General features: G+C 43.1%; 1 protein-coding gene across 5 annotated transcripts in view; it reads left to right on the top strand.

The window, feature by feature from the left end:
- The window catches only part of ULK4 (unc-51 like kinase 4), a 249,658-nt gene extending 231,255 nt beyond the window's left edge, over positions 1 to 18,403 (top strand). For all 5 annotated transcript variants that reach the window (XM_080382620.1, XM_080382617.1, XM_080382621.1 and 2 more), the window contains exons 36-37: positions 14,867 to 14,955; positions 17,984 to 18,403. In XM_080382620.1, the coding sequence (XP_080238746.1) occupies positions 14,867 to 14,955; positions 17,984 to 18,068 (174 nt within the window). In that variant the 3' untranslated portion in view covers positions 18,069 to 18,403. The remainder of the gene's footprint in view (positions 1 to 14,866; positions 14,956 to 17,983) is intronic.
- The last annotated feature ends 1,429 nt before the right edge of the window (positions 18,404 to 19,832 follow it).

The raw sequence follows: 19,832 nt of genomic DNA, 5'->3' as shown, positions 1-19,832 counted from the left end.
TATGTTCAAACAAACAAAACACCTGTAGAACAGCTATGACTAGTCAGTTAATTGAAATGATACCTTTACTGTAATTTATGAGTGAAACTAGGATCTAAATTCACTGAGTACATAAATGACTGGAAATTATTAATTTGCTTTTATTAAATAAGAGGGAGGACTTAGTAAGTGCTGTGTTCTAAGCAACTGACATGTGGTAATGACTGCTCCGGCAGAAAAGCATAATAGAAAGTTGTCTGCATCACTCATTAACATGTACCACTGCCCTTTAAATTATGTCATTAAAGCCCCGTATAGCTACTCTGGAACTTGAACAGTAGTTTTTATCTTAGGAAAATGCTTCATTTAGGTTTACTGTAGTAGTCTTAGAGGCTGAAACTCTTATTTTGAGCAGGCTAAGGAAAGTAATTGTGATCTAAACCCGATCCAGAAAGCCAAAGCCTTGTTTTATATCACTGTTTCGAGGGATAAAAGTTAAATTGTTTCATTGTCAATTCATTCCTTGGTTTCACTGCAAAGAGTGCCAATTTTTCTGGCAGTTCAGTGCTCTAAAGGCATGTTTCTTCTAAGAATAGAGTGAGAACATCACTTCATTTCTTACAAGATCATCAGATGTCCACCAGTTAGGGGATCTTTGTCTTGGATTGATTTTAAATAGCAGTTAGATATGAAAAAACTCTATCTCATTAGCAATCCCTTGATCCACCCAGTTCCCCTGGGTGCTGTTTTAGAATGATAATCCCAATCATTCTTCAAATCTTTATGAGCAATCAGTTTTAAGTGCAACTCTTACAAGATAAGACTTTTCCTGCTAGTTAGTTGTAAAAAAAACCCAACAAAACCAAAGCAAAACAAAAAAAACCCCAAACAAACGCAAACAAAAAACCCCACCAACACAGGTGAGCTAGAGGCTTTGATCAGACAGGTATTCTTTTTAAGTCAGATTTAGTAATTTTAGGTTTTGTTTCTGCATGTCTGATACTATGCTAGAATGTAACTCAAATACAATATTAAAAAAAAAAAAAGGTGAAGAGCTTCAAAATGAACCTCCCAGCCAATTTAGATTGCGTCGAGTGCTTGAAATAGTGCAATAAATCTCTTCTTTAATGTACAAAATTATTTTTAACCTGACATAAAGGTAACTTCCAGGTACCCTAACCTCACCAAAAAGGATCATAGATTTGGTTAAGCTTCAAATCTCCTTTAAAATTCAAAAATCCTCTGATAAAGCACTGAGTGTCAGTGTCACTATCACCCTTATGGTAATTGTTTCCTTAATGGGGTGCCACTGGTGTTACTTGTTCTCTCTGTTATGTGGTGGTCAGGGCCTTCATAGGTGTCTTTGCTGAAAGCTAGATTTGCTGGTGTAAATAGGAATTGAGTATTCCTTTTCCTGGAACAGTAATGAGATCATCGCATCAGCTTTATGTTGTGACGTGATTAAATTTGCACTGTGACTCAGTTACCTTGTCCTGGAGGACAGAGTTACAAGATTGACAGCCACGGTGGGTATAGGAGCAAAAGGCAGTATCTTGTGGCAGGCATCCAGATGCTTATTCTGCATCTGAAAACATGAAGTCCTGTGTTTTTAAAAGAATACAGTGTAAGAATATAGAATGACTTCTTGTTTAGTAAGAATCTGTCTGCTTTCATTTCTATAACTATGTTAATATTTAAATTATTGACCTAATCAGGTTAAGTGTATAGACGGCAACATCTAATTTTAAGGCACACCTTGTTCGAGGTAGTTGTGCAATAGCAAATGCAAAACAATGATGTAATTAGCTGCGCATCAGCAAAAATGTCTGAAGAGTTTTAACTTGAAACCTCTAAGAGAAACTGCTTTATTAAGTTAAAAGTGCTTTATTTGTAGCCTGTGCACATTAATGATGAATATTAACATATGATAATAGTATCTTATAATTTTATTCCCATAGTCAAAAAGAAAATGAGAGGAAAACATACCCAGTTCACATTGTGATTAGGTCACAGCTGAAAGCTGGGTTGTCGGTAGCCGTTTTGTACACGGTTCGATATGATGTCTATTCAGCTGAAGCCAAGGCTGCAGGAGTGGCAGTGCTGTGAGCCCGGTGTAAGGTTCACTGCCCAGTCTGCGTTGGCGAAGTTCGTTAGGATTGCCTTTACTCAGTGCTATCCATTCCTTGAACACTAAATTCAGCCATGAGAGAAAAGCAAAAAGCTGAGGCATGTATAAAATAAGAAAATGTTTGTTCTTCTGCTGCTGCTGAAATATAACGTATTTTGAGATGACAAAAGCTACCAAGGATTGCTTTCTCCCCAAAAGACTTAGTCGTATAATTCAGCATTGAAGTGTAACTTGTCTCGGCAAGCATTGCATGGCCAGACAAACACCGCATCACAAAGCTGGTTAACATTCAGCCACAGCAGCCGGACTCATATTTATTAAAATTTTCCCTAGGACTTGCTCTGCACTTTTAGAGAAAACTCTCTTCCCTAATTTTTTCTCAGTAGACATTGACTTCTAGGCTGTTTGTTCAAGATAAGCATCAAAATGAGGATGCAAAGGTCAATCTCTGCTGTGTTGCAGTTACAAAGAGGAACAGCCCGTTTGTCTTCCAGAGAATGTTCTCCTATCCAAATTAAACTGTTTACTTCCTATAGGAGAAAGGATTTCTTCTTTGGGAATTCAGCCTGTTTACAGGACAAACTCTCCCTTTGTTGTGGACTTATTGCTTCGCTGAAAGTTTTATCTTTTCAGCTTTCCACCTCCTTATCTCCACCTTTTAATGACAAAGGTCTGTGAGCTCATGCTTGAGGCTCTGAGCTGCTGGCTGCAGTGGGGTCTGGGCTCTGCTGCCCTGCCTGAGCCACTGCCGCCCCCGCTGCGCTGCCCTGGCTCGCCCAGCGTTAGCGCAGGGCCACCTTCATCAGCTGTTCAGGCTAATAGGGCAGGTTGTGCACCACAGCAAGAGAGGTATAAACAAGGATCTTGTTCTCCCATTCCTGCTTTGGGGACAGGAACCCCTGGCAACAAAATGGAGCAGACAGCTGGGGCAGTGATTATTCTGTATTTTTTTAAAAAAAAAACAAACATGGCAACTAAACCCAAGAAAACCACCGTGGACAGCATAACTAATCTCAAATCTAATATGTTTTGTAAAAAGAAGGATGCGTTAAAAATAATTGTGCTATCATCTTTTCTCTGTTGATAGCAGTTTCTTGCTTGGGATTTTAACATTTAGCAAGCTTTTAAAATGAGGACATCCGTCATGGTGCCATCAAGGCAAAGGAGTTAGGGGAGCTGGTGCCTGCTCAGTTGGTAATTAATACTGGCTTGCCTGAGATAACACAGCTGACTGTATGGGCACCCCAGTCTTTCTACAGCACGGAGTAGAATACACCAGCGTAAATCACCAACAGCCATGGTTCAAGCCAGCCCACTTAACACTGGTATTTTGTGCGTGCATACATACATACATAGGTTTCACATTCTAGCTAAGTGGCTGGTAATTTCTTAAACTGCTTTAACTGAAGTACTTGTGATTGTTTGACTCTTTACTTAATTGCATTATTTTAATTTAGCTAAAATGTTTTTAGCTATGCAATAGAAAAGATAAGCTGGAGTATCTGTGGTAGCAGTGCCAGACACAGCCTTCAACGTGGAGAGGATGAAGTTTAAGCAGGTATTTTGTAACTTCTACGTTCCTTTCTTGGCACTCTGATATATTCCTCCCTGCCTTATCCCACTTTGGTGAACCACTTGGCAGTCGCATAGGACAAAGTTGTCCTTCCTGTGCCCGTCACCCACACAGACAGCTAGTCTCATTCCCCTCACTCCATCTGCCACAAAGGATTGAGCGGAGTTGTCATGTGTTGCCCTTCTTTTTATACTGTCAGGGATGAGTTACCGGCTATTGAGTTTATCCTTAAATAAAATGAGCTTTGGTCTTCCCTTTATTAACAGTAAAGCAATACTTTGCAGTTCACGTCACTAGTTACTGACATCGTGTTGGTCTTGCAGTCTTTGTATCTTTTTCTTTTATTGTTGATAGAAGACTGCCAGGTTGAAGAGCTTGATCCTTTTTGCTCCCTAGCATAATAAAAGCACTTCTAGCATGTGTTGGAAATGGCAGCTGATAAGAAAAGATGAAGATGACTGTACAGCACTGTATTGAGAGAAAAAGGTGACTTGTCTTCTCTTTGCAAGTTTCTGCTGTAAATTATTTAACCTTGTCTTAGAGGCTGTTTGGGTTTGTAGTTGCAGCAAAGAAACTCCTCAGTGTTTATATTCACCTGTATTTTGAAATACTATTATAAAGAACAGTAAAATGGTATTATGCTGGGGACAGATACAAGAGTTTCTCTTATGCACAAGCTGCCAGGAGCTAGAACTCAGTGGACTGATAAAAGCATGAGAAAGCTAATCGGGAACTTGTTCCTGCCAGTCGCTGATGAAACTCTGGAAGTCAGCCAAGTGTGGGTTGTGGTAGGGAGTTGTGGTAGGGAGAGGAGAATCGATATGAAATCACCAAATCACTAGTTTCTTGATGTCACTAAAATAGCAGGGCTCATAAAGGGTGAAGCATGTGGAGTCCAAGCACAACTTAATGCAACGGCAAGTGCTGACAAAAGACAAAACATGAACGTACTGACTGCTTGTGGTTATCTACAGTGTGAGATGCAGTGAGGAGGGGTGACCTCTGAAGTAACTGGGAACACTGACTTGCAACTTGGCCTAATTCATTCTACCCTACATCTTACGTTTATTTGGAATAAGTAGTGCAAGTCTGGAAGTATATGTGCGTCTGTGTTAAGTGCAGTTTTGGGTTGAGGTTTTGGTTGATGGTTGTTTTCACAACTGACATTGAAGTATTCGGTCAGTCTGCAATGGCTGCTCTGTAATGACACTGGCGGGGGTGTAGAATCAAATACGGGACCTGCTCGTGATTTCAGAGAGCAGCAGGAATGAAGAGTCCTTGTTGCAGTGGCTGCCGTGCTGCGGACGGTGTTCCTGGGGGAAGTCACTTTCCCCCTTGCTTGGAACGTGTTTGCTTTTTGAGACACCCCACACACTGATTAGCGCTGTTCTGGTATTTCTGGTATTTGGGTACTGGAAGGCCCAGTGTGATTATTAATAGATAACAGGAGCTGTCTGAAAAGCAATACTGTCATGGTCAACGATGAGAAGTACGCTCTCTTTTTGCATGGACAGATGTTTTGCTTCAGGTTGTACAGTGAAACTGGCAGTTCTGAAACCCGCAACCTGTTTATTCAATTCATGATTCAAGGCCAGTGTAATTCCCAGTGACTATCGCTGTTGTTTTCGGTATGGAGTCCTAATTCATTGTTTCTGTGGGCACAAAAGGATTGCCAGACTCATTTGGTGTTTCAGTGCACTGTAATTTTACATAGTGCAATACTGTTGAGATTGCCTAGCTGTGTCATCTGTTGGGCTCATCACTGTTACTTCCTTTTGACCTCCTCTCTGTAATTGCACATGTATGACTTACTAGCTGCGGTAAAGATACTTAAATGCAACTAGGCTTGTTAAAAAAAAAATGTGAATAGACCAAAATGATTCTCTACGAGGTCAGTGAGGACCAACTAGGTAGCTGTTTGCTCTCTGCCAGCCAGGCAGAGCCATCTGTCACATGACAATGAGCAAGCATGGATTTCAGAAGTCCATTTGTTTTTATGACAGTTTTTACAATTTTATGGAAATTGGACCATTACATAAAGCATAATTTTCCTCAGAAATTGGTGTTTTATAGACGTATATCCCTGTTCAGTCATTTACATTTCTAGTTGCTTTTTACATAAAGCATACATATAATGATGCTTTTTTCCCCTAATAAAAAATCTTCAGAGCTTTTGTTTTGCTTTGTTGGGTTTTTTTCAGTATATAAAATACTATCCGTGTTTGGTATTTAAGGAGAACCTCAAGGGTTCTATGCCCAAGCTTTAAGTGTTCACATAAACCAAGTCTATAGGGGCTACAAAGGAACTAATGTCTAGTGCTTTGATATTTAGCTCAAAATGGTAAATCATAATGATTTTCTAACAAGATTTTGCTACTCTTTTTATTTTCTAAGTCTGTATTTTTTATAATCTGTGTTAGTTTTTAATTTAACTCATTATTTTCCTGCTTTTTTTTGGAACGGTAAATATAACACATTAAGTCAAATTGTACAGATATTTAGTTGTTGAAGTCTTGTGTTCGAGTCCAGATTCTGACCAGTGTGAGCATGAGCTTGCCAATTTTGTTTCATCCTCCATGAAGGTTAATCAATGCCATATAAAGGTTTGGCTCAGGGGAAGCTAGGGATTTTGCATACTAGATCAGACTTGAATTGCACTGCTAGATCTGTGTAATGACAACTTTGACAGCATCTGTTCACATTGCTCTGCCTTTGTCAAGGCACAGTAGACTTTTCCGTATGAGAAGCATTTCAAAGCAGGACAAGGGACAATGTCAAGTTGGAGGTATTACTTTTTGGAGGCTGTATGCATTAAAAATCAAATTCCTCAGTAAACTGCAACTTCTTGACAGTTTGTAGGGGTTTGGCCAGTTCACCTGAGCATCACAGGCATGGCTGCTCAAGGGTTTGTGTCCTTAGATATAGAAGTATTTCTGAAATTGGTAATTGCTTGGTTGCTTGCATATTTCTCTTGTATGGTAATTGCCATTTAAAGGTCAACACTTTCGAATATGTTCTGGGTGTCACTGGTTTTCCTAATAGTGAGAAGATGAGTTATCTGTGGTAGTGATTCTTACCCTTACAAGTGTATAAATATTTGAAATTGTTTGAATTGTCATAGCATGAAATATGTCAGTGAAACATCTAGGTTCAGCTGTACTAGGTGGACATGAAAAAAACAAGTACATGAAAAGAAAAGGCGGCCATCCCTAACCCATGGAACTTATCAGTGAAAGTTGGCTATAACTCAAAAAAACCGCCACTTTGCAGTCAGACTGTTTTGTGGGTTTATGGGGAGATATAAGGGATTACATGCTGGAATTCAGGGATCTTAAAAACGAGTTGAATTATTAGGCCATAAAAGACAGCAGCACTGGAAAAAGTCTCAAGGATCAACATTTAAGAGGGACTGGGAGTTACTGTGAGAAGCTATTTTAGGAGAAAAGCTGATGAAGAGAAAGTGACTGTGATGGATACTTGAATGTGAGAGATGCAGGGAATGATGAACTTGAGGGGAGATCTGGATATGCAGAGAAACTGTCTGTTGTTTCGGTGTGTGTTCATAGCTGCTTTTAGGGGGTTTTGCTCTAAGACACCCAGGAGCCTCTATAATAGCTCCTAAAGGAACATAAATGTAGGATCTGAGCTTAAACTGGACCTGCTGTGGTAATAAAAAATTATTCTAGTGAATTTCCCTGTTCCTTTTGTAAGGGGGAAGTCGTAAGAGACCACAAGGTTGAGGTGTACGTGGGAGGTGGTAGTCTCATCAGATCCAGCAAGGTTAAGGACAGGCATCTGCCTGGGAGCTGCAGGAATAGGGATCTGAGGGGCTTGCAAGGTCTGTGTAAGATCAGTATGTGGCCCTGTTTTGCTAAAGCTGATGTCTGAGGCCAGCTGGGATCATTATTTGGACAGAGTGGAAACTAGTCTGAAGTGGTACCTCAGGGAGTTGTTGGCATGCAGATGACAGATGAACCTGTGTTTGCACATGAGATCACCAGCAACAGGTTGGCAAGTGTTTATTTTTAATGTCGTATTGACGTTGGGCTGGCTTATGAGCATGTGTAACTTGTCGACACGGCAACACTATGTGGAAGTCTCCTGTAGCACCTTTGAGACACCTTTAGCCAGACAGGACTGCCATTTGCTTTTGCTAATGGAGTTGCTGTGGACAGCTGGTTCTAATGGACGTGAAGAGGTTGCCCTATCCAGTTCTGTTAAGTCAAATGTTTTAAACTAAGTAGTTACAGAGGATGGAAACTGCAATAATGGGTATTTTGTGGGTTATAAAGACATCTTGTATTGGAAGTGAGCTGGGAACACTGCTCACAATAAAAAAAACAAATAAAAAATAATGAAACAAGACAGAGAGCGGCCTTCCGTTCAATAATTACCCCATGGTTTTACGAACCTTCTCTTATGCTTAGGACAATGCCCCTTAGATTTGGTAATTTTACAACTTCACAACAATCACAGAGGATGCCTTTGTGTGCGTTGTGTATACGCTGAAGGGCAGAGAATAGTCTCAAAGTGGAAGGTGTCAAGAAATGTCCAAAATCAATTAACCATTATCTAGTGTGTGGGAGACGTTCCTTGTCTCTCTGTGAACAGTCCTCGAGACAGCGTGGCTCTCAGGCTGCCAGGGAAACTGGTACGTTTCCAAGTTACCGGTGGAAATTGCTTTGAACTCAGAATAAACCTGCACACACATACAAATTAGAAGAAAACAAAACATGTCAAATGAAATCTTGGCCTTATCAAAGTCAAAAGGAGTTTGCTGCTGACTTCAGTGGAACAAGAATTTTTTTCCATAAAGAGGGGAAAAAAGAGATTTTTGAACTCTAAAATCAGAGCTAAGCTGTCTGATGTAGGGTGGTGGGTTTTTTTTGTCACAGATACCTGCTTGTTTTTACATGTATTTGCAGGATCTGAAGGCCACAAAGCCTTTGTAATTGTGTGTCTGCAATCCCTGCCTGCAATATGCTTGCCAAAGCACACCTGGAACACTCATGCTTTTGTAACTTTCATTTCTTGTTTTTATGGTCCAGCAACATTGCTCAGACCTGTTCAAATGAGTTGGCCATTAGTAACGTAAATATAACTTGTCCGACTTGATTTGTTCTTCCCACATACACGTTCTGTGTCTGTCTCCCTGGCTGCACCGTGTGTAGAGAGGAGTATCAAGGAAGCATGCTGTGATGGGGAGGGGAATGCCAAGGAGGTTTTTACCCTTTTAGAATGAGCTCTAATACATTATGGAGAGCAAAAATAACTTGTGGCTGTCCCAGTGAGCATGCAGTGTCTCTGCATGCACACTGTCCTCAGGTGTTCCCCTGCTATACTTGCATAACCTGGCAATCATCAATTTTCATTATACAACCTGCAGGTTGGTTGCACCTTAGCGCTTTGAAGGCTCCAATCCCATGTACCTGCTGAGAGCATGTCTAATAAATGCCAGATTGAACACCTCACAAAAGACCATTGTCTATATCTGGGATTTTTCTTGCCAGTTTTAGTTGGTTTGGTTTTATTTTAAAAAAAAAAAATCCTGCCACAGGTATAAAATTGGCTTACTACCTCAAGTGCTCCCATGGTAAACTGGGAATTTGTGCTTAACTTCTCCGACCTGGAGAGCCGTGCTGCCTCTCGCCTCCCTGCCGAGCCCCTGTGCCATGGTGTTACGCACTCATGGCATGGGAATGGTCCAAACCTCCCTGGCTAGTGGAAACCATGCTGCTGCAATAAAAATGTGACCTTCACCTGCCCAGGAAAGGGGAGAGGACTACAGGAGAGCACAGGAGCCCGTAGCCTGCTGTGGGGCACTGAGAAAAGGGTTGGAGTTGTGGTGTCCGCCATCTGGACTATGAGTTTTCATTTGCTGTGTTAGCAGTCCGAGCTCCAGAGAGGAGAGGGAATTCGGGTAACTTCATGCTCAACATGCAGATTTCCGTGTCCTTTGGCAACTATGTGCTCCCTGTGCACCGTGCAGATATCTCAGTCTCAACTTGGGGTTCCTCTTTGGGGGCTGACACCTAAAACGTAATTGTTGCAGCTTCTGCTTAATAGGGGCTCCTAATGCTTTATTGGCTCTGGCCCTTCATCATGGAAAGTGGTGCTACGTTCCTTTCTAAGAGTAATTAAGCGTGCAGACCTGCAGAAGTGGCAGATCTGTTTGATCTGTCATAGGAAGTGATGGATCCATTTGTTATACCTCCTCTGGGCACTGCCAGCTTAATGTATATGCTTGGAGAGGGATTTGTAATGAAAGAAATATTTATATTTAGTAAGCCTGAGCACAATCACTGGGTCTGTTAGTTTTATTTCACATAGACGCTCACCAGAATGTGTCCCTGTTTGCAGTACCATGCTCCCCGTGAAGGAGGAATGGCTGCATATTTCTGGCCGTGTTGTCATGAGTGGTGAATGACAAACCAAGTGACATGTTCTGTTTGATTACTGCAGTGCTTGCGAATAGCTCAGTGCTGGCAGCCTGGGAAGAAAAATACCGTTAAATGTCCTGAGATAAGTTGTAAGATGGGCCACAACACTGGAAGATTTTCTCCTCCTCCAGCCCAGGCGCTGTGCCTCATTTCTGAAGTTGCTGTCCCATTGACTTCCTTGCTGGGCTTTCATGTCAGCTATAGCAATGTTTTTGATACCAGCGTGTTTTGTGACATTTGTTCCTTAAAAAGTGGGAATAAGGTCACACTAAGCAGCTGTGAATAGCCATCAGCTTTCAGTTACCACCAGCCCGGATGGCATTTGAAACAGCAGCTTTGGGTGGGGATGAAAGGCTCTGTGTCCTACTGGCAGTGCCTTCAGCCAGCCAAAGGTGGAAGCAGCAGTGAGAAGTCTGAGGTGCACATTTAAAATTGCAGGGACAGCATTTACTACGGAGACTTTATTTGAAATAGTGTCTAGAGGGCAATAGGAGTGTGTTTATTTAATTTTTTTTATTCTGAAAACTTGATTTTTTTAAAGTATATTTCATGTCATACATGGGGTCCCAGTTAATGCATGGAAAAAATGTGTTGCTGATTGGTTTTACTGCAGGACTAGCTGAAGATACGACTCCCATTCACAGAAAAGCCTCCAGCTGGGAAAAAAGTGATACTTTATTCACAGCATGTGTTTATATTCGGCTGATGCTAACATTGGACCTATAAGTGTATGGTGGTTCTGATAAACCAGCCCACAGCTGCTCCCGTGTTACTCATCTGGCTGCTCTCAGCCAGTGTTGGTAAGGTTGAGCAAGAACTTGAGCTCACTAATCCTGCAAAGGTAATTAGCTTAATTGTGTTAAATTTTGAGGAAAAAGTAAGGAAGCATCACTTTATGAGGTTAATATACGTGTGTTTGGGAAAGAGAAAAAGCCAATTTCTGAGAAAGAGCATTTATGAAATGCCTTGCTTGTATCTGTGTATTTTGTATCGCAGGCACAGTGATGGCTTGTGGAAAAGCATCCGTTGAGCATGGAAATGGTAAACATCTCTAGCAGCTGTCTATTTGATAACACTTGAAGGTGCCGCTAAATATGCTCCTGAGGCCTTTTCTTCAACCAAAACCAGTTTCAAATAGAAAGCTCCTTATTTATACCTAGTCAATATTTTGCATTGTTTCCCAGTTTACTTCGCAGTCATCAAGCTTACAGTTTACTTGAAATCCCAACAAAGCAGGAGAATTTACTTCTTTTCAAAATGGTGAAAGAGTAGTTTACTACTAAGGTCATTTAACTCAGCCATAAATTACAGAATGAATTATGACTAATCAGAGAAAGCAGTTCAGTATTATGAAACCAGCCTTAAGAAGAGTAATCGTCCCTTAAGTTTCCATGCTTTCTTGAAACTTGAATTGCAAAAATCACTTCTTAGACCAAGAATCCAAAATTCCTCAATTTATTAGTGAAGACAGTCTTCCAGCGAATGTTTTATATTACATCTTTTCCTGCACTCGCCTTTAGCAGCACTATAATACCTGAACAGCTCTCCTAAATTTTAGGAAATACTGATATTTACGTGTCAGTTACGGTATTCCTTATGGCTTATCCTTGTTTAATAGAATTGAAGAGAGGAAAACTGCTGAATGGCTCTTGGCTTAATAAAGAAAAGTAATTTTGAAATTCTTCTTAAATTGCAGTTAGTGTACAACTAAACTGAGATTTAATTACATTTTTAATTAAAGAAATAGCTATTGATTATGTGTTGTAGCCAGCCCTAACGAATAGCAATATTACCAGAGATCATGAAACTAGTTGTTAAAATTCCAAGTGAATGAGAACTAGAGCTGGTACGGATAAAAGGCACAGCAATGTTGGGCAGACGAAAAAGATAAACTAAAGTGAAAAATACATTAATTTTTAAAGTTTTGGTTACTGATGTGTTTATGTCCTGCCATAATTTTTATCTAGGGAAGGAAATATGAAGACAAAACCCGAACAATGTTTAAATGAGAAAAATGGGTAAAGTTTTATCTTGGGCCTTGAAAGTGAAGTGTGTTTCAGACAATATTTCTCGTGAGCTTTATGTGAAGCAGGATGTAATCTGTTGTGTGGGAGAGACCTTTCTGATCACTTGGGGTGCGACCAGATCTGCTACGCAGACTGATCCAAAGGGCCCGGGGGTGCTGACAGCACAGCGTGGGTGGCTGGGGTCCAGCCGGCGGCAGGGCTCGCCCCGTGTTCGACCTGCAGCTTTCCTCCTGCCTCAGTTCATCGTCTCCCAGGCCTGCGGTGTGGATGCCTGGGGGTAGATAGAAAGCAGTTTTCTGGACGCTGGTGATCGAGAGTGGGTGGGCAAACCCCAGCTGCCCACAGAAACCCGTACAGCCACGTTTTTGTCTGTGCAAGCTCCCCATGCAGGTGGCGCTGGGTTCTGTTCCTCACCAGCACCCCTTGGCTTGTATGAAGCTGTTAGCTGAGGCTCTCAAGAAGATGTGTCCTAAATTTGTTTTAGACTTAATTTAAACAGTCTGCAGGCTGCGCATGATGTTAAAAGCCAGATCCTTTCCCTCCTTGTGGTACCATTTTTAGTGCTGAAAGGATCTTATTGAAGCATTTTATTAGATAGGGGAGTAGCCCCTATGGATAGGTATCGCGGGAGCCTATTGCTTTTGTGGCTGAGAGCTGCTCTGAACAGTGAAGTATAATAGGGAGATGGGGTAGATGATCTCATGCGTCTTTCTGCCTGTCACGATTGCTGTGCGTATAAAGCCGTTTTAAGCCTTTCCATTCAAATGCATTGTATCCACAGAAATGTATTCTTAATAATGACACACGGCATGCTGCAACACAGGCAAGCGTATAGTCAGACCCAGTGACTCAGTTGGACTAAGCTATTGTTTGAAATAAAGCGTTTTAGAATTAAAACTTTTTATTGGTACCAGATTTTATAACAGCATATTTTGAATGTTCTGTTTATGTATAATGCACGGAGGCCAGTTTGTTAAAAGACTGAGAGAGTTGTACAGATGTCAGCACTCAAGAGTTAGAATGTATTAGAATCAGAGATATCTGTAACCTTTATTTGACCTGGTAGTTTTATGAAGCATGATGCAGTCCCGGTGACCTTCCTCCCCCCATGACCTCTGGATCTTTTAAGTGTGCAGGATAAACAAGGGGTGTGAATGCAGCAAGCACAGAGCGCTGCAGGGCTGCAGGTTACGGGGAGGCACTGGGCAGAGGCATGAGCACTCTTTAGGAACGGAAAGCAACATTTATGGTGAAAGCACTTTTCGCCCTGTATTGCAGCTGTGTTGTTACTGTTAGATGTGGTGGTGTTCTCACATTCAGAAGCCAGATTATGAAATGTCTTCTGTGTCTAACGGGTGATAAATACAGAAGAGTGGATTACTGAAACATCAGCTGAAAGGGTCAGATATAAACCTCAAGAGAGTAAAAAGGTTTAATGACCTGTAATCAGGATTTACCAATGGTTTGTACTCAGGTAATGGCATCACTTTTTTTCCAACACACAGGATGCATTTTAGTTTACTTCGTTCCCTGCTACTGCTTAACTACAGGATGTTATGATTATAGATGTAGTGACACTGTTGTTGCAGAATCACTGCTGATAAATTATGGTGGGATGGCAGCTGTAAATACAGCTTCTCTTGTGATTTAAGAGGGAGATGTGAAGGTGTATCGCCCAGATGCTTGATCGATGGTAAATAGGGCCAGCCACAGCACGCTACAGCTTAAAAGTCCTTGCCAATTTTGGGGATTAGAAGTCATTATTTCAAGCATTAACCCCTCCAGTATCAAAATAATCAGCTGCTCTGGTACTCCTCTTTTCCCTTCTCTTCCGCCAAGTTTTATTTACCTTTGCAAGCAGGAACTGACATGCAAGCCTTTTTTTTCAGTGATGTTTTGAGATACAGGAGCTTCTTCAGCAAGCTGCCAAGTATTCAGTGTGCTTGTGCCACAGTGCCATGCAACTTCATGTCACATCCCCTGTGACCTTCCCATTCACCTGCTTAACTGGTCAGGAAACTTGCAGCCACTTGGAGCTGTGTAGTTATACTACTTAAGGCTGGAGAAACAATAAACAAGTCATTACACATCAGTGTGATAAAACACATCAGCAGCAATGTCAGCTGTAATCAGGGCTCACTTGACGCAAAAGGGCATATAGCTTTGGTCACTCAGTCCCCTGCTCTGTAGGTGACAGTCCTGTGCAGTTAATATACCTAATGACTGATGAGGGGCAAGAAAAATTTCAATGTGCAGCTGCCAACACCACAGTGATTTTAACCTGGCTCCTCTCAGAGAAACCCCACACGTCCTCATCTGAAGGCTGATGCAAGCTCGCTTGTTTTTTCCCTGAAGTGAGAAATGAAAATTGCTGCCTTCCCAAGATCTCCCTGGAATTCAGACTAAATGGGGCTTGTATTTGCATTGGTACAAGGACGAAATCAGGATTGGCAGACTGTGATGTGTGAATTTGCACACGTACAGGGACTCAGAACAAGAATGAATCTTGTTAATTAAGCCAAGACATTTTAGATGGTCTGTGCCTAAAATTCAGTCCTGTTCAGTAAAAGGGGCTTTCTCTTAGGTCTCTTTAATGTCACATTCCATTTACAGTTGTAATAAATGCTGTAACTTGTTTCCCTCTCCCCTACCCCACGAAAAATGACAGAGAGGAATTTCTTGCTAAGCCTTTGATAACGGTTCTTTCTTTTTGTTCCAGGTAACTTCAAACAAGAAGTGCTCAGAGAGCCTGAAGAATGATGGCGATGCTCTTATCCAAACTCTAGAGAGCCTGGCCCAAACTGCCAGGTGAGTTCCCTCAGGCTTCCAGGAATTTCCAGGGCTGAGAGCACTCACCTCCTCTTTTGTCTGTAATAGTCTACGCCTTCTGTGTAGTATAAGCTGCTCAGGTTTCTGTCCCTGGCCCCTCTCCCTGCACTGCTCTCCTCCAAACTCCTCTGTTCCGAGCTTGCTGGCGTTTCTGCCATGTCGTCGTCACTCTTTGATCCCCAGCTGCGGAGAGCCGCAGTGTGCTGCAGTCCAGCTCAATGTGTGTGTACGTGTCGGTTTTTTGGTGTTTTTTTTTAATGTATCATTTTGTTCCAAACCCTTGGTCTCTATAATCAGGTACTGGTCAGTAGCTCTTGGCGGAGCGGGCTAGGTGCACAAGGTGACATTTGTGCCCTGTTTTAAAGTAATTGTGTTTGGTGCACTTGCACGCTGATGACTTGCAGCTGAAGAACAACTGCTTTTGTTTAAGAATACCTGTGGCTTCTCTGAGAAGGCACAAGACTTAGAGGAATGCTGTGGCCTCCTTTCAAGAACAGAGGTGCTAGTACCAACAAGTTGGCCAAACCTCAGCTCATCTCCTGTAGACTTTCCCTCATCTAATTCCCCTTGGATATACGAATTAATGACTTACTGTTCTCTGCCCCTCAAAACAAATTTTGCACTCTTTCCGTGGTCTGTTCAACTTCATTTTATTCCCGGTTGAACTAAAATTCATAGAGAAATTGTAGTTTATAGATCAGTTTTTAAAACTGGTAAGAGAATCTTTTCAGTGCTCTTTATGCTCCCAAACACAGGCTTTGTATGGGTCAGCTGTCTGGGGAAATCGGCTCCTTGACATTATGGCAGGGTGTACCCTGTGTAGGAAGGAAGGAAGGAAGGGGGGATGAGGGCAGATGTGCATAGGAGATGCTGGGATGTGGTGAGTGTAAGGAGATGCACACTGAGGACTAACCAAACCTGTTGAGAACAGTCTGCATCCTTCTTGCATACTCAGCTGCTGACTCACAGATTTTTGTATGACACATTAAATTATTTAACTAAAATAAAACGTCAGCTCTCCCGAGGAGAGACACTGGCACTGCCACTGAAAAAGACAGTGGGAAAAGATGGGGTTTCCTCTTTTAGAACTAGCTTTCACTCTGTTTTGTAGCATTTCAGCATTAGATGCACTAGACAGCCGCTGTCTTTGAGCCTGCTTTTCTGACTGTCAGTAAATTGTCTGTTATCTCCACATTTCTGTACTGAGAAACCCAGATACTACAGAGCCCCAGATACACAGCACTCGCTCTTACTTGACACAAGATGCTCAGTAGACCAAATTCTAGCTGATGCCAGTGACAAGTGTTTTGATACATGAGGGTGAGCCAAGTTCCTCCGCTGTGCCAAGCTCCCGCACTGCAGCAGCAACAGGGGAGCCCCCGGCAGCTCACAGATTTCATTTCCCCTCCTCCCCGTATTTAGGGAACACATGTCGCTATCTGTTTGCCTCCAGAGGAAACTGAAAGGGATTCCATCTGGATCTTGGGGCTGTAATGGACTCAGACACGGATAGACTGGCAATGGGCAGGCAGGAGAAGCCTGGGGTTAGCAAGCTTTACCGGGTTTGGCTGAATGGCTGTTTTGTTTGTGGAGTTTACGGATATTCTGCCGTCTCCCCAGATTACCTTACGTGGCATCTTTCCCAGAATATTCCTGATGACCTAATAAACTTGGTCTCCTCGTCTGTGCTTTGAACTGGTTTAAGAAGCTTCTCTGTCTCCGGCAGAACAGAATACGTTTTAGAGAAGGCTACAACCGAGATCCTGGATCTAAGCCATCCTCTGAGCAGTCTAAGATCCCAGGCCCTTCCACCCACATGTTATCTCTGGGTTGAAGTGATTGAGGAATGTTTTTGCTTTGCTCATTTCTTACAGACGGGCTTCTAATATTCTCCCCTGCCTGTGTGGCAGAAGGAGGGTTCCAGCCAAGCAGTCAGGTGCCAAGAGGGGCACGGCTCGGAGGGCAGGCTGGAGGGCGGGCTGCTGCCAGTGCTCCCCTGCTGCCGTGCCGCAGCCGCGGATTGCCAGGCTCCCTCGGCGGTACATCCTCAGCTGGCCAGGGCAGGCGGCGTGCAGAGCGACACACAGCCAGCCCAATCTGCTTCCTAGCTACGTGGAAGCAAATCTACGCTTGAAAATGTGGGATCGTAGCCATTTGTTTTTCAGTGAAGACAGTTGCCAGAAGACGAATTTGTTTCAGATAACTACATTTTCTGGTTTAAACTGCTGCTCATTAAGACATTGGCTTACATAGTGTGGACTGATCATTTGAGTTTCCTGGCTAGCTCTGCGCTCCCCAAAGCGCAGCGTGCCGGTAGGTATTTGTCATTAGAAGCAGCTGAGGAAGTTGCAGATTGATCTACCAGTGTCCTTCCTGAGCTGAAGACGAGGGATGATAGTCTGTTAAAAAAGACTTGTTGCTGTGGACTAGCAGTGATCTGTTAGAGCCTCTGTTCTAATGCTAGAAAAAACATGTGTTTCCAGAAAGAAAAATCAGGCAAAATATGTGTAATAAAAACAGGTGAGGAAGCCAAGGGCTCCACCGTTCAATCTTGAGGAAGCCAAGAGCTCCACCATTCAACCTCAGACCTGCAGAACTGCGTGTGGTGGGGCAGTCGGTCCTCTTGCAGTGTCTAGAGCGGAGCTGCCTCCCCGCGTGGGGCAGCGCTGTGGGAAGAGGGCTGTGGGGGGGAACATGCCTTTCTGCCAGGCTGGAAGTGTGCGTGTGTGTAGCTTCGTGGGGGGCATGATAAATTGGGTCTTCTTTTTACAGAGGAGATTGAGTGAGGTAGCAGGTACTGTGAATTTGAGCTGAAATTCATTTTTACACAAGATTTTGCTAGAAGGCAGAATCGCTCATTGCATGTTACTGCTTAATAGAAAAGCGGGGTATACAGTGCAGTTAATGGCTATTAAGAATTTTCCAGCATAGATAAAGGCAAATGTGGAATTTGAACTCATGAGGACATCTAATAGATGTTACTGTTGTTACTGTTTTTAATTCCTAGCTCTCACGCTGATGTTGCTGTTGCTTCCTTGGCATTTGAAATTCTGAGAACGGTGGGACATGAAAATATCAAGACTACCAAGTGAACTGTTTTTGACCGGCTTACCAAAATGCGCAAGTTGCGTATGCTGCTCAGCACTGCAGTCCTGCAGGAACATCTTCTAACGAGCAGAGCAGATGTAACTAATTTAGCAAGCTGAGCTGTAGCTGCATATGGGCGTATGTGTGAATTTGGGAGGCTTCGGGAAGGGAGGGAAACTGGTTTTGGGGGTGTGTGTTTGTTTGTTTGTTCTTTAAATCCCTGTAAGGATGAATTCTTCATCACTACTTTACCTTGCTGGAATTACGTGATATAGCTCAAGTATTTGACAGCCAGAGATTGAAAAGTGTAAATTAAATAAGTAGTATAGTTATTTCACAATACAGACATAAAGTGTTTCATTATTTTAAGCTGCTGTTAGAAATGTTCATTTATCTTTTGGACCAGGTGAGTGCCTTGGCTGTTCATCTTAAGGGGTCACCTCATGGCTAGGGCTGGCACTAGACAATACCTTTTTATCAAGAAAGACAACATTCTTCATCGCACACAACCAGAAGCAGCCCCTGCGGTCCCGTAGAGGTGGTGTGTGTATACGTGGCATGCAAGCAGGATGGATTTTTCTCAGGTTTTTACCCAGTAGTGTGTGGGGTTTTTGTGAGACTGTGTGCCCCTCTGCTGCCTAGCGCTGCACAGCTTACGCTGCGCTGGCGGAGTGGTGTTCTCAGCTGCCAGCACTCCCAGCTGGAGCTCCTCTTTTAAAATAGGTGAGACTATGAGCCTGGCAGTTTGTCATTTATCCCCAGTAAAAGTCGATACCCTAGGAAGGGTCCCCCTGAGCTAGCAGGTGCCACAGCGTGTAAAGAATTAGATTTTTCTTCTCCGTGTGTGCCCTGAGCGAGCACAGCATGGCCAAGTCTGGTACTATGGCCACTTCTTCCCCGACGTTCATCTTCCAAAGCAGCAACTGCACATTCCTGCCACGCCGACCGAACGCAGGTGCCTCATGAGAGCTGCTGCTACAAGCCTGCTCTTGGGACAGCCCGGTTCTCCGGTGTGTGGAGGCGAGCAAACACCCCAGGTAAACAAACCCATTTCACCTTGTACATTTTACAGGAATTGTTTTAAGTTACTTTAAATACCGCTATTTCTCATAGCTTAACAGCTGGCGTTAAGAGCTGGAGTTAATAGGAACAGGGAAGAGCTAAGTGGTGGCTGTTGCTTGGTGGTGTTTTATCGTAATGGTCTTGTAGCAGGAGTGTGGCCGAGAGGAACAAAGCTGAACCGCTGGGTGAGCCTTGCCCCTTCGCTCTGCTGGCGAGAGCGTGGGCAGTCTGCTCTGTGGCTTTGTTCAGCTCTCATCATCTCGGCATCCCAACTTCAGCCACGATCCTTTGCAGCCAAGGCCCCCTCTGATCTTCTGCTGGCAAACTGCCGCGCTGAAGTGGAACTGCCTGGGAGTGTTTGTTCTTGGCAGAGGCTGGTGACAGCTGCACCACACAGATGTGCAGAGCCTGTGAATTAGCCAGCAGTTCAGGAACCACTTTCCCTCCTTCCAACCACCCAGGTGCTGCCTTGAGAGAAGCCAGTTACACACAGGTTGTATCTCACACTAACTGAACACCGAGGACACTTGAAAATGGATTTAAGCTACTGAACCAGCTGATAGTTCGAAAGCAAAGGATCTTCACCTGACCCCAGTGACAGTGCACGCCGGAAGAGAGCTGAAGTAATACACTGCTTTCACTTTTTGAAGCCCAGAAGAGAGTGTGCAGCTGGCAGGCCAGGCACCATGTAGTGGCCTCACATCTGG

The sequence above is a fragment of the Falco punctatus genome (genome assembly GCF_963210335.1).
Source record: "Falco punctatus genome assembly, chromosome: 4".
NCBI classification, from domain to species: domain Eukaryota; kingdom Metazoa; phylum Chordata; class Aves; order Falconiformes; family Falconidae; genus Falco; species Falco punctatus.
The sequence above is the reverse complement of the archived record's forward strand: the minus strand, read 5'-3'. Positions and strand labels throughout refer to the sequence as shown.